At 37.9% G+C, this 14,412-nt stretch overlaps 1 protein-coding gene across 2 annotated transcripts in view; it reads left to right on the forward strand.

The window, feature by feature from the left end:
- Nucleotides 1-14,412, forward strand: part of MOCOS (molybdenum cofactor sulfurase) — a 208,038-nt gene that overhangs the window by 21,455 nt on the left and 172,171 nt on the right. For both annotated transcript variants that reach the window (XM_063398852.1, XM_063398842.1), the window contains exons 2-3: nucleotides 4,266-4,355; nucleotides 6,952-7,018. In XM_063398852.1, coding sequence (XP_063254922.1) covers nucleotides 4,266-4,355; nucleotides 6,952-7,018 — 157 coding nt within the window. The remainder of the gene's footprint in view (nucleotides 1-4,265; nucleotides 4,356-6,951; nucleotides 7,019-14,412) is intronic.

A 14,412-nucleotide genomic window follows, 5' to 3' on the forward strand; every position in this document is an offset into this window, starting at 1 on the left:
GGTCTCACTGCTCATGGCATGGTGGTTGAAACTAGATAATATGTAAGGTTCCTTCCAGCCCAAACCTGATTCTATGAATCTGAGGTACCTGATGTGATCTTACCCTTTAAAACTTCTCTGTGTCCAAACGATATCACACTTGTCTACAACTTCTGTAGAGCCTATTTTCCTATTTCCTTCTCCCTATTCTGCCACTTGCTTTTTCTCCTGCTTATGGTTTGGTATATGGAAATGTGATATTTATCTTTTGACAGATAATGTTTAATTTTGCCTTTGGCTTGTTTTTATATAATCTATTTCATACTGGTTTTGTTAATATTGCCATATTTAAGATATATATTCTCTCCCCAGGGCATTTTCTGTATCTGCTTTCCAAGTAATATTGTGTATATAATTCTACTGAATTGCAATTATATCCACCAGTCAAAATTCATGACTCTGTAGAGTTGCTGCCTTGTAACTACACATTTCATTCTTTATTATGAGACTTTTGGCAATATAACTGGCAGCCTATAATCAGCTGGAGTGCAGGAATTTTGAAGTGTGAGAAATAATCTGTGAAGCTCAGGTTGGCTTATTCTGGTGACTGTAGTAGAATCACAGAATAACAAAAAGTTAAGGAGGTGAACACAGAGTGTCCAGATGGTGTGTAGGTAAATTGGTTATTTTTGGAAGTGATACTTAGACAAAGTTCAGAAATGTGTAACACCAAGAACAATTTCAAGCATTACAAGAACATATTGCGTAATACCAAAGTGGTAATCATTTAGCCACAGAGGAGCTGGGTGACTAGACATGGGTTTATGGGTGGGTTGTGAAGTAGGAGACAGCTTAGTCACTTAGTGCCATGTGACACTAGGCCATTGTAGGAAGTGCCTCCAGAGTGTCTCTCTGTGCTTCCCTTCTAGACTGTCCTCTGAGTGGTAGGCATTTACACAGCTTAGCAGTTACTAAAAGATTTAGTCAAGATACAACTGCCTTGTTCAACTTTCAGTTTATCAAATGGTATCTTTCAGTTTCTTCTAAGTCAGGTGGAGTCACATTTTAGGCAAGTGTGCTTTTGTCAGAAGCAGGTATTTGGCTCACAAGGATTAATCTGGTAGTTTCTCTTTGTCTTGTATGTTTTGCAGGTTCTCAGACTTTTGTGCAGCTGAGTGTTCTTTCTTGGCCTTAAACTCTAACATTGAAATGCTCCAAATTAAATTGCCTTTTTTCTTTTCAAAGATATAAATGTTCAGTTAAACCGATGATCTCCTGGCATTTATGAGGCTGTATGTTGGTGTGTACTCATGAAGTTTACGAAGGGCCAAGTGCGTACAGGGATAGTAAATGCTTTGTCAGGTGAATTGTAGCACGTAAGGAGATCAGAGAGCTGGGCTGGGACTTTTTCAGCAGGACAGACTGGCCTGTATTGGTTCCCAAAGAGTTCCCCATGTAAAATTAATCTGCAAGGATATTAGCACATGAATATTGCAGCTTATGAACCAGTACTCTGGCTGAATAACTCTCCATAACTAATGTTAACACACTGAGTGGTTTTTGATATTTGTATTAAAAAAACCCCTACTTCTGAAATATGATTTTATCAAATAGTTGGTATATTATTAGACTGGTGAAGTCAGTTATACACTCCAAACATAATAGTATGTAAATTAAACTAAAAGTTAATTTTGCATTTTCCCTGAGCAATGAAACGACCTCTTGATAGATATTGCATTTTAATGTTCTTTTGGTTGATCATATTATATTTCCTTTCTCCTGTTATTTCCCATAAACAGTATCATTTCATAGTGCTGACAGCCTATATACTAAATACCACAGTGAAACAACGGGAACTGTATTGTTCTCTATATACTGACAAATCTCCTTGCTTAATGTGCATTCAATAAAGATAAAATAGCAAATGTTATTAAACCAAGGGAAAAACACAATGAAAGTTATTAATGTGTTTTTTCTGTGGTGTTATACATGTGCCACTTTTTTTTTCTTTTCTTTAAAAATACAATTTTGTTGAAATAAGGCAGCAAGGAAAAACTACATCATAAAAGTGCAATAGCAATGAAGATTTTTTTCAGTGCAGCCTCAAAAGATGAGAGAGCCCATTTCTTTTTTGGGCAGTGGGAGAGAGTATTAAATGCTGTTCTCTATTTTCAATTAAACAGCAGCATTAAATATAAAATAAAAGTTTAAGAATTAATAATTTTTCCTTCCTCAGCCAAATTTTCTCACAGATTTTAAAAGTATTATACCCAGAGGAGGAGTTTAAAAAATGACTGGCTGGTTTTTATACTTCCATTTCACAGAACTGCAATATTGTCCTTCATCATGAGCTACATAAGGAATCAAATTTGAAAAACCACTTAAGGGCCCTTTACCTAGAAGTCGTATAGTCCATGTTGTCTCACAGGAGTGTTGGTCAGGATGGGAAGTGCCTGTCCCTTGTCAGTGGATGGTTTTGTTTGAGGAGCCTCAGATGGTTGCCTGGTTTTTGCTCATGCTGTAGGGCTGTGTAATGACTTCAGTGCTGTCTCCATCTTCGGGGCTGGAAAGGTCCAGCTGCTCCCAGAGGAGCATCACCTGGCTGTGCACATGGTGCCCATGAGAGCCAAATGGCACCTCTGTGGAGGCTTTGTTGGAAGAGTGTTGCCCAGCGTGGTTCCCTCCCGGACAGCAGTCCTTCCCACTGTATCTGGCTTTGGGCTGCCTCTTCCCGTTCTCAGCCCTAGTCCCGCCTTTCCCACCTCTCCCAGCTGTAGCCCAGTGGGCTGCCTATTGCCCTGACTGGTGCTGTCGGAGCTGGTGGAGGTCCTGGCTGTAGCTGCATGCTTCAGCTCCATCTCAGCGCCTGCCCAAGCTTGTGGTGCCAAGCTGCAAGTCCTGAGGTGGCCATGGTGGGCATATGTCCTGCTGGAGGGAAAGCTGCTGTGCCCTTGCTGGCAGAAGCTGTGCCACAGGGCTGGGCGGGGGCCTGGCTGTGTCCTGCCATGGGCAGGGTGCCTCTCTCCCTCCAAAGCCCTGCATTCCTGCGGAGGGCTGAACAGCTGTTGGGAACTAAGCAGGACAGACCTCCGTATGCGTTTTGACCCCTGAGTGCTTGCGTGTGCTGCTTCATACTGCTTGGGAGAAACTTCCAAGGATTCTTCCTTTCTGAAAAAGTAAAAACCTAAAAACCTGTACAGCTGATAAGTTAACCCTGGTTTTGTCAGTGCTACACCCCTTGAAGCACCTTAAAACACTTGACTAACTTCAAGTTGTCATTAAGGATTCTGCTTCTGCTAGGCACTGCAAGTGAAGAAATCTTAAAGCAGGGGAGGACTCTTCTTTGAAAATAAGGGGTGCGTGTCTGGATTGGTTTTATTATTAGCACTGCCTCACAGCTTTACCCACTGGATCACTGCTACAGTAACATAATATATAATCATATATTTCCAAGTGTCAAGGCGTCTCGTTTAAAGCTTAACTCAATTTTAAATCCATGTGGAAAGGGAAGACCTTTAAAATACTTAATAAAGTCTAATCTTAATCATATTCATCATTATTAAAATTTGAAATAGGTTGAAATACTTAAGGTAAGTGAAATGAAAAAACTAATAAAGAGCATGAAACACACTGGAGAAATAGAAGGGTAATTGCTAAAGATTAAGAAATCTGAAATGGCCAAACATAAAAAAAGCCTTCATTTCCAAGAAGCATTTATTTAAAAGTTTTGCAATAGCTTAATAATATAAAAGGAAATTTTAAAAATGAATTGAATGTTAAATGCAGCAGAGTGGCGAGACATGATTAAGTACATTAAAACTTATACTGATCCTGTCTTTGGTCTTCAGACACGATTTAAGTCCTGCCATTTCTTGAGAGAGTTGCGTCATGTGTAAGCAAGGAGACAACATCACTATCAGTGTTGCTGTTAATAATAATTATTAGCATTGTGGCAATAGTAGTTTTCATAATAAGTAGTGCCTAGAGTTAGCAAGGTGCTATTGCTGAAGACACCAGCTGCCTCAGTTTTGTTCAGGCCAAATGAAAGATTTTTCTCTTCCAAAGATTGTATAATCTAAGCATGAAAGGAGGGACCACTTTGGTTTTAATAAAAATTATACGCAGGTAATCAAAATGTTTGCCTTCTATTGTTTCATCCCTTTTTTAATTTTCTGCTAGTGAATGAAAAGGGGTATTTGAATGGTGCACTTCACAATGTAATCTGTGGGAGAAAATGGCATTAAACTTTTTAAAAATTGAAAGTAGTAATTTTATTTGTATTTTAGGTATTACTTACCTTGACCATGCTGGTTCAGCACTTTTCCCAGAGAGTCTACTTAAAGCTTTTACTGATGACCTCAGAAACAACGTTTATGGTAAGTGCAAAGCAACGTTCCTATGAGTCTTCGCAAGTTTCCATCTAAATCATTCATAACTGAGCTTCTTGGAAGAGACCTTCTGCAGGTTTTTTAGTACTGCAGTAGAGTAGTTGGAAGAGCAGTGCTTTTACAAAGGAGGCATAGGCTCTTTGTGCCACCCCTAGCTTCATTCTTTGGTGGCCAAGGACCTGTCGATGGTGGTGAAAAAGAAAAATCAAAGCGAACGTGGCTCTGTTGCATGACTCTGTTAGGGCACCAGGCTGGGGATAAAGACATACATTTTAGCTATAAGCACTGTTCATTCTTTGTGTTTTTTTCCATGAAAAAATGCAAACCTAGTTTCTTATGCAAGGACCAGAATCCAGAACCACCCTCCTTCTCAGGGAGAGTCATCACAAAGAGCTTATACTGTGACTCAGTGTAAGTGTTTGATTCAGAAGAAAGCATAGCTTAAAGATCCCAAGTGAATTTAGGCACAGAATCATTGCTCTTAGACTTTGCTCTACTCTGACTATTAGACTTTGGTGCCTACTCAGAGAAAGGGTAGCTATTGCCAAAGCAATCCTGTGCAGAGGAATGTGAGTAAAAATATCTACAGAATTGCATAATATCTGGGTGTACATTTAACTATTACAGCACCATCTCTCAGTATTTCATCCCCAGGTTCTCTACCTAGACCTTTCATTTCTTTCTAATGTTTTTATCTAGCCGAGAATCACCCACTGAGTGTGATTTTATACATAGTCAGCAGCATCCATTGTTTAAGAGATATTGTTACTGTGTGAGACAATTTACATTAGAGTGAGTCATGCTCAACCAGAACAAAATATACTGCATAGTATTATGGTATGAGTAGTCCCACTGAAGTAATCAAATTTCCTGTGGTGTGTTACTATCTGTATGGGTGTGTGTCCTTTTTGCTAGTTTTGTGTCTTTCTTGTGCTCCCTGATACATGGAACAAAGGGATTCCTCACTTGGGAACTAGGTACCACTGCTTGACAAGAAAATGCTTGTTCACTCCAGCACTGACACACGTGCTTATCACCTGGGCAAGCCACTTGAGAGTCTTGGGTAGTTTTCATTTTCAATGTGCCATTATGTCATTTCCCCCTATTCTTTTTCCTGGATGCTGGCAAGAGTGGGATGCACAGCATAAATTTAAGTTCCACTATAATATAAGTGTTATTCTTTATAGGGATAGGGGCTTTTTTCTGTTATAACAAAATACATTGATTTGATTACATTCAAGATCTCCTATTCAAGTGCATGCCAGTGATACGAAAATTAATGTTCTGTCACCACAGACATTGCAAAGCAAAATGTATGCGCTCTGATCTTCGTTATTTCAAACAACACTGGGCTCAACCCTCTCAACCCTTTTAATAAGCACCATCTGTGGCAGAAAAAAGTTAATTTGTGAATCGACTGATTGCTTCTGAATGGAAATAGTAGTGCTGCCAGTTTGGAGCAGATTTGCGTAGTACCTATATTGCTATGGGAGAACAAATTGTATATTTTTATTGGTGTTTTTATTTTAAATAATAACAAGAGCTCCAGAATGGTCAGGGTTTTTTTTCAGTTACATCTCGTACTCTAAGGACAGTAAATGCTGTATAGTAAGAGTTAATTTAACAAACACAGATGTGAATGAAGGAGGAATTTGCCTTGCAGTTTTTTTATTTTCTTGGTGATAATCCACAGGTCCAAAGAACTGCAATTTAGCTGTTACATGGGTAAATGAGGGAAAGTAATAGAAGTAAGAGATAGTCTCACTTCTAAATTGAAAATATTTGAATTCAAAATTACAGAAATGAAACATCCAACATGAAAAGTCTAAATATTAGTTTTGGGTTTGAGCTCTAAAGTTATTATTTTCAACACCTTTACTCAACAACTTTCAGCAGGGTAACTTTTAAATTTCAAAAAGAGTAGCTAATATTGGAGCCTACTGCAAAAACTGTGTTAGTATAGCGATTTTTTCCTTATTCCCTTTCAAAACTGTTTTGGTATGTTCTCTGAGTATTCGCTAATAGGAAAGTATGCTGTGCCTGGGTGAATATTGCTGTAATCTTTGTTCAAAAAGATAAAATCGTGCTGTCATAATTGTTACATATGCTTATGCTGAGCTGGGCTAAGGTGGCTACTAATTTTGCAATAAAATTTATATTATGTTGAATTATTTGAATTTCAGACACTTTAAAATCAAGGATTATTTTTTCTGTCCAATCGTGATTGTCTGTTGTCTCCAGATCCTGTCTTTTGCTTCTTAGCTACTGCACACATAAGCTTATGAATGTGCATTCTGTCTGCAGTTTTCCCAGTATGTTTGTGCATATGCAGTTTTCATTTTCTTTTGGGGGAACTGCCTGAGTGTTAGTAAGAGATCCAGCTGAAGTTTCTAGGTCTGTCATAATTGCTTTACCCTGTTGTATGTCCCTTCTCTTGTCTAAGGGGCTTCAGGGAATTACTGTGAAGTATGCATTGAATCTTTATCATCTTTTAGGCTCACTTGGTGTAATACCTGGATAAAAGAGAAATTTAATAGCAAAATTGTGATTAATGATTACTTTCTGTATCTCTGTTGTTTCCTAGGCAACCCTCATAGTCAGAATATCAGCAGCAAGCTGACATATGACACAATCGAGCATGTTCGATACAGGTACAGGTTATCTTTTTTTTCAGATGTTGTGTGATGCATTTGATAATTTTCATTTCGGTTAGGCCTTCACTGTTTTGATGACTTTGATATGATACTGTTTTCTAAGGGTCATCTGTCATACCTAAAGAAAACACCTCACTTTTAAAACACAAGGTATTTGGACAATCAAATCTTGGATCATACCAATTCTCTTACTCCCAGATGCCCAAATCTTCGAAGTCCTGTAGTTAATTTAGTGCTGTAATACAAGTCCACAGTTTTAATTAAGATGTAGGACTTGGAATTTCAGGAGTGATTATTAGTACGATGGTATGGTAAAGATAGTAAGGCGGGACTGGGTGCAAAGACATGGTTGAAATTCAGATAAAATTAAATAGGATGTAATGGCTTGTGAGAATTTACAAAAAGCTTATGGTAATGTGTACATTGTTTTACAGCATGTACTTCCATTGGAGTAATAAAATACCTTTTAAAGCAGTTTTAGTATAACTTTTAGGAGTAGGAAGAAAAAAAAGGTAAAATTGATTGTTGGTCTTCTGGGTATGGGCAAGAAAATGAACTGATTCTCTAACTAAAGCATTCCTTTGAAAGTTCAGGATGGAGTGTGCTGAAGGTACATTTCTTGCCATTGATTAGTCATGATTTACATCATAACATAATATACAACTTAGGCACGTGGTTATTGGTTTTAGGGATTTGTTTCAGAAAACTATTACTATTTTATAAAATACATTTTTATCACAGAATATGGATGTTTTGAGTTTATTTGCCTGCTTTTAATGATACTGTTAAAGCAAGTAAACAATGTAATGGATTCCTATTTTATCTTCTTCCTTGAAAGTAAGTATTTCTCCAAAACACATCACAGAATTCAATAGCATTGTAGTGTTCGTAGTTGCAATGAAGAAAATCCGTTTTATACTTTTCTGCTACATTTTCTCTGATTGCTTTTTATGGAACTGTAGAAACCCCAGGTTTTCCAGTTGGATGCTGGTGCTGGCTATAATCTGTTTCCCCCTTCCCATCACCAGCTTTCTGGAGAAAGCATTTCTTTTTGCTTCTACCACAACCCTCTCTTAATGCTGTGCAGGATGACAACCTACTAATGTAGGGCCAAATGAAATGAAAGAGACTACCCATGAGGAATAGCTATCTTCAAAAACAGACACTCATAGCCAGTTACAGCAATCTGCCCACATTCTGCAGAATCTTTTAAGCAGACCTGTGTGCTTGCAAGCAGAGTTAGCATTCTGATTTCCATTTACTCAATGCTGTTGCAATGTTGCTGTTTCACAGTTCTGCTTATGAAGGCACAGTAGGAAGTGTAACTGTTTTTAGAATAATTACTGTTGTACTATGTGTTCTTCGTTGTCAGGGAGTAAGGAAATAGGCTTTCACCGAGTAAAAACCTAGACTGTTTAAAAAGAAGTTACATCTTCAGCATGTTTTATTTTGGATCCTGCTTTAAAAAATGTTGAGACTTTTTCAAGGGCAGAATGGGAGATGAAAAGAACGTGCTAGTGTTAATATTGAGGGGGGGGTTGTGTGTTTTGTGTGTTTTTGTTTTGGTTTTTTTTTTTAAATGCCCTCTGCATCTAAATGAAAAATTTTGGTATTATACCTAATAGAATTTTTCATCTGTCCCTAAAGAAATGCAGCCATTTTTAAACTCCCAATAAAAATTTAGAAAGCATAGTCATAAAAAAGGCATAGTCATAAAAATTCAGGAAGAAAATGCCTCAAACCTACTGTCAATAAGTCAGCTATCCAAAATTCAATAAAAGTATATTAAAAATCTATAGTTCTATGCCATTGCAGCTTATCAAAATAAGCACTATGACAAGACAGAGACAGGCAGCTGTGTCCTGTATCACAGTGTATAGATTGGATTTCCTCAGTGAAAAAATAATTCAGCAGCTAGTTTTAGAAATCTTAAAATTAGTTACTGGCTTGTAATTTGGCTTCTGGCCCATGACTGCAGTCAGAAGTGTAGCTTTTTTTTTTCCCAGTGTTTGACTCCAAGACAATGCCATTTTTTTTTTCATTATTTTTTAGATTTGCTTTTCTGAAGTGATGTCACAATCAACTAATTTAAAATTAACACAAAACTTAATTTCATATTTACATTTGCTGATATGCATGACAGCAGCATCAGAATAGGCTTTCCTAATCTGTCAGTGTACACTATTCAATGGTACAAAGCTGAATGGTTTGGTTCTACCTTCATATCTGCTTGACACAGAGAAGCCATTCTTAGAATGTGGCTTTGCAAGAGAATAACATCAATTATTAAATAATTGAGTCAGCGAATGTTTTTTCTGGTTTACAAAATTATAATGAGGTTCTTTACCTCTTGACCAACTCAAGAGCAGTAAGATTAGAAATAACTATTCTTAAAAACATTGCTTCTCTTTTTTTAATGTGGACTGCTGAGTGATTTTAAACATTGTACATACGTCAACATTAACTATGAGTGATGCTGAAGAGGAAGCAAGAAATGTGATAAACCTTACCAAAATGTATTAAATGTATGTGTCAAAAATTATAGATACTTTTTTTTATTACTTTGCTTATGGATGTATGGCACTGCCGTTACTTCACTTCCACACAGCTAGAGAGCAGAAGTACAACATCTCCTTATGATGCTGCAGTTAATGTAACTCAGAAATTCGTTACACTGAGTATTAAACAAGCCTTTTCCCATATGCAAGCATTTTAAAATACTAGATTTCTGAATATTTTAAAACCTTGTCCGTGTGGATCTTGCACTTGCAATATCAACTAGTGCAGCAGTGTCTTCTAACCAGAACCAGACCAAAGTTGTTTGAAATTTGTGATATGTTTAAGATATACAACAGGATGCTTTTTCATTTAAACACAGTGTCTGTTGTAATAGAGTTTTGATTTTCATCCTTGAACTTTCAGGTCCTATGAAGTGTTAAACTGAATCATGCTTTGGGAATTCAAATACATATTTTAAAAAAAAGGCCAGAAATTTCAGTCATGATATTGGTACCAAGCATCTCCTAGACTGTGGCAATATATATACTACAGAATTTTCTTGCTCAAGCTGAAAGAATTGGTCATTGAGGTAAATGGGATCAAGATAAAATATAGAACCAAAACATGTATTTCTATAAAGACTTCTCTCAAAATGTGCTGCCTAAGTGAACTGTAAGAGGAGAATAATCTCGGTGACCAACACAAAATGCCTGTAAATGGCTTAGTGTTTGAAAAATGTATTTGTTTCTGTGGTAAAACACATAGGTGGTACCAGATTATGCTAAGGAAGCAGTCTCATAAATGCTGTTTATAATTTCATTTCCATTGTATTTTTAGAGAGCATTTCATGATAGCAAGATAAAACTTTACATTCCTTCTGCAAGCATCGTACCTTGCTTATGAAATAAGTTTCCATTCCAAGTCTTTTCTTTAAGTTCACGTTCTAAAATGGTGTTTTGTGCAAGATAGGGATTTTTTCTTAATTCCCAGGTTTAAGCAGTTCTGTGTCTGAAAACAGTAATGTTGGAAATGATACATACATGAAAATGGGTTGACCTTTCCTACACAGTAAGAAGTAGTAGATACAGTATCTGCTTAGTATTGATTTGTTCTTTGCAAAGGTCATTGACAGGAGACTGTACGGATGAGTGACATCTGAGCGCTGCATCCTGTCCTCCTTAATGGCACCCATCAACTTGAAAGCCTTGTTTCCAGTCTAATGTGGTTCAGCCCTTTTGCATGCCTCTTTTAGAACACCATTTGCAATCGCTGCTTTTCCTGATCCCACTGCTCAGTGGGACAGCTCTGAAATACCACAGTCAGTGAAGTCCAGCAAAAGGTCACCGTGCTCGCTGCAGTGACTCTACATGGCAAATGAGAGAGGTATTAGAAGATAATTAGAAATAATGGATAGGTTTTTGGAAGAGCTTAGGCAAGAGGGCTGATCTCTTCCTTGTGGTTCACGAAATTATTTAGGGGAGCAATTAAACAATCTCAGTGTGCCCACAGTGAGTGGCTGATGACCTCACTGTGGGCTCTGTCATTGCTGAATGATAGCACAGCAGGGGCTTTGGTGCAGATAATTCTTGTTTTTCCCTCAGCCACACCTAGCCGTATGTGCAAAGGATTCCATTTTATAAACAGTTGTTTCTATGAGTCAACCCATTACTTTTGCTGGGTTTACTCTTTGCAATCCTATGCAAGGTAGTAAAAAGCCTCTGGTCAGGGTAAGAGGTACTGTCATTTTTGAATGAGTTAGGAGATTGTTTTTAGAACAAGTAAAATGACTTTGTTTTACTTTGGAACTTTGCTCCTGGACTTTCAGCTCTATTTTAATAAATTAATTAATCATTAACTTGATAAGCTGAAGCTTTAGAAAGGAATTTGCCAGTTTGCCTTCTGTTAGTCTTCTGGTAGTCAGCTTTATACCTCAATATATATATGGAGAGTAGTAAATAAAATTGGTATATGCACTGTCCTGCTCTCTGACTAATCTTTGTTGCATAGAGAGTCAAATCTGGAATGCTTCGTTTATTGAAAGAAATAAATATTTCAGTAAAATAAATTAAAAGCTGGAGGTCAAGATTGCAAGTTTATGAACAAAAAGGATGAAATACATCTGGGAAATTCTGAGTTTTATTAGTATGGGTGGCTAGAATGTTTTGCATAGAGGCCTGAAAAAGACTGGATACAACCTTTAATTTTTTTTTTTTCTTTCCGATTCAGAAAAAAACCCTCAGGACTCTGCTTTTATAATATGTCTTTGACAAGGAGGCTATGGAGACTAAGTTTGAATGTGATCTTTCTGTGCCATTGCTCTCTAGGTAACATTCAGAGTAGAGAGAGTGGTACAGGCTTACTTGGATTGAGACCACTGGATTAGTTCTCATTTTTTTTAAATGCACGGAGCCTTGATGCCTACTCAGCTGCTTTTTTGGCAGAGACCCAGTGGTCTCTGTGCCCCTGGGGAGGTCTGTGAAAGGGCACATGAGCTGATGAATGAGATAGTCCAGCTGGAACAAAACACTGATAGTGATGTTTTTCCAATTCAAATTCCTTTTTTTACATTTTCTCCGTCTCTTTGTCTTTTTTCAGGATTTATATGGAAGTTTTTTTTCCCCCTCGCAAGGTTGTACAATACTTATAGAAGAAGTTTAGTGTTCTTCCCTCTTCTGGGCTTGCAGCTGCTTTTCCTGAGAAGCGTCATTGTGAGACACCAGTGGGTGATGTTTCCGGTGACGTTTGTGTTGCCTTGGATGTTCAAGGAGCAGTAACATTGTCCCGCCTTGCTGCTGGGAACACTAGCAGTTCCTTTGCCAACTCCAGAGGAGCTTGACAGCTTCATTACTGGCTTACATGATTATTTGTATTTCAAGTAAAGCTTTTGGAAGACCAGATATTTAGCACAAATATAATTTATGCCATCCCCTGTGTGTACCTGTTGTGCTTGACAACTTTGTTTTGGCTTCAGTGAGCTGCTGTTTCTCAGTGCAAATTATGTAGCCTTGGAGAGGTGCTCCATCTGACTGAAGTCGAGAAATTTTGAAAGCCACCTTCAGTTATGTATGTTGTTCAAAATTTGGCGCTTTTTTGTGTCTAATTTTTTTGAAGGCTATGGACACTTTCTGTTTTCCTCTATCTGAAACTAACTCAATGATCCCACAGAAAGAAGTGTGTGACTGACAAATTTTAACTTGTGCTGTTCATACCTTATATTTAGAATCGTAACTTTGGGAAGTACTATTTCATCTACTTTTTTAGAAACATGGAGATAATTTATTACTACCCCTTTTATAATAGCCTATTAATCTTTCTGTGAAGTTAGCAAACCCAGTGTGGAGCTCCATTTTGAATCTTACTCATTTCACTTGTAAAGCAATATGAGTATTTCATTTATTGTTATAATTAAGCTGTTGAGGACACACTAAAGCATTCCCAAGGGCTTTTGTGGTGGCATTTGTGTCTCAATGAATCTGAAATTCGTGGTGTCATTGCTGCTGCACGACAGACAGTTTTGCACTCATCCTTTATTTTCTATCTGAGCTCCAGCTTGCTGCACTTTTAACTAGCAGATTTGAGTCCTTAAAAAGTCATCATTTGCACTATGAATCGTTTGTCTCCTATCCAAAATTTTGACTGCCAGTTCTGACAGTATGTACTGTTCCCTTCCCCCAGCACTTTGGTACTGTTTTTGTTGACCTTACTGCCTGATCCCTAGTGATCAGGATTTTTAGTTCTTTAAACACTGGTATCGACTGAAGTAGTTTTATTGTAAAGTCCACCTAAGTGAATAGCAATTAGTGTTGCCTTTGTTTTTTATTATTATGCGTGGGGGCTAACTATTTAAATTTTGAATATATATTTTAACTACTGGTGAACTTCTCATGTCCTGAATATAGCAATGTATTCAGAATTTTTTTCTCCAGAAGCAGATATGATATGCAAGTAGTAGTAACTTTGGGATAGGTGCCTCTGCAGTGTCTGACTGATTTCATCACATTTCTTTTTACTCTCATTTCTGACGTAACCTTAGAATTATCTTCTGTCACTGTTACATCAAGTTGAACTGTGGCTGCCTCCTCATCTGTGATAATGCCAGTTTCCTCTCTGCATTGTTCCAGACTATCTGTAGCTCATCTGGTCATCTTATAGACAGAGCAAACACATTTACTTTGTCAAATGAAGGCACAAGTCTTTAGCTCCCTTTCTCTAATGAGCAGGTTGTTTACAGCAGCCATGCTAGATGCTGTACTCCTAACACTGTTTGGGGATTTTCTTTGTTTGCTTTTGGGTTTGTTTCTGTTGGTTTCTTTTTATTTTGCTGCCCTCTACAATCTGCTGAATTGCTGAAATTCTCAGTTAATATCCCATGTCTCTTAGAAGTCATTTTCTTTTTTTCCTCCCCCCAGCTCTGAGGCTGTTCTTGGCCGCAGGTGGGTGCCAGCTAGCTCTGTTCTGTATGTTAAATATATAACAGCCTGTTGCTGAGGTCATGGCTGCCCTGATAGAAACTTTCCTGTGGCAAAAGGCAGGCAGCTGCATGGCTTCCAGGCTGTCCAGGGGATGTATTAAATACCACAGGGAGCAGAGCCAGCGGAGCACTGCAGCAGGAGAAGAAATTGAGCAGTGCTGAAGGAGAAGCAGTGGCTGTCAAGGGGTGAGGGTGTGGTATAACCCAGCCACCTTAACCTGGATGGGGATTAAATGAGTCTGTGTGTGCCCAGTATAGGTTTTAGGGTGCCAGGTTTCAGGACAGCCAGGTCAGAAACGTATCCCTGTTGATATGGTTTGAGAATATGGGAAGGCACATAACCTTCAGAGTTTTTGTGTTTCATCTCCAGCTATTATAGAGTACTTTTCATCTATTGTTGATGATCTTTCCCCATTGGAAG

The sequence above is a fragment of the Prinia subflava genome, chromosome 1 (assembly GCF_021018805.1).
Source record: "Prinia subflava isolate CZ2003 ecotype Zambia chromosome 1, Cam_Psub_1.2, whole genome shotgun sequence".
Taxonomy (NCBI): Eukaryota; Metazoa; Chordata; class Aves; order Passeriformes; family Cisticolidae; genus Prinia; species Prinia subflava.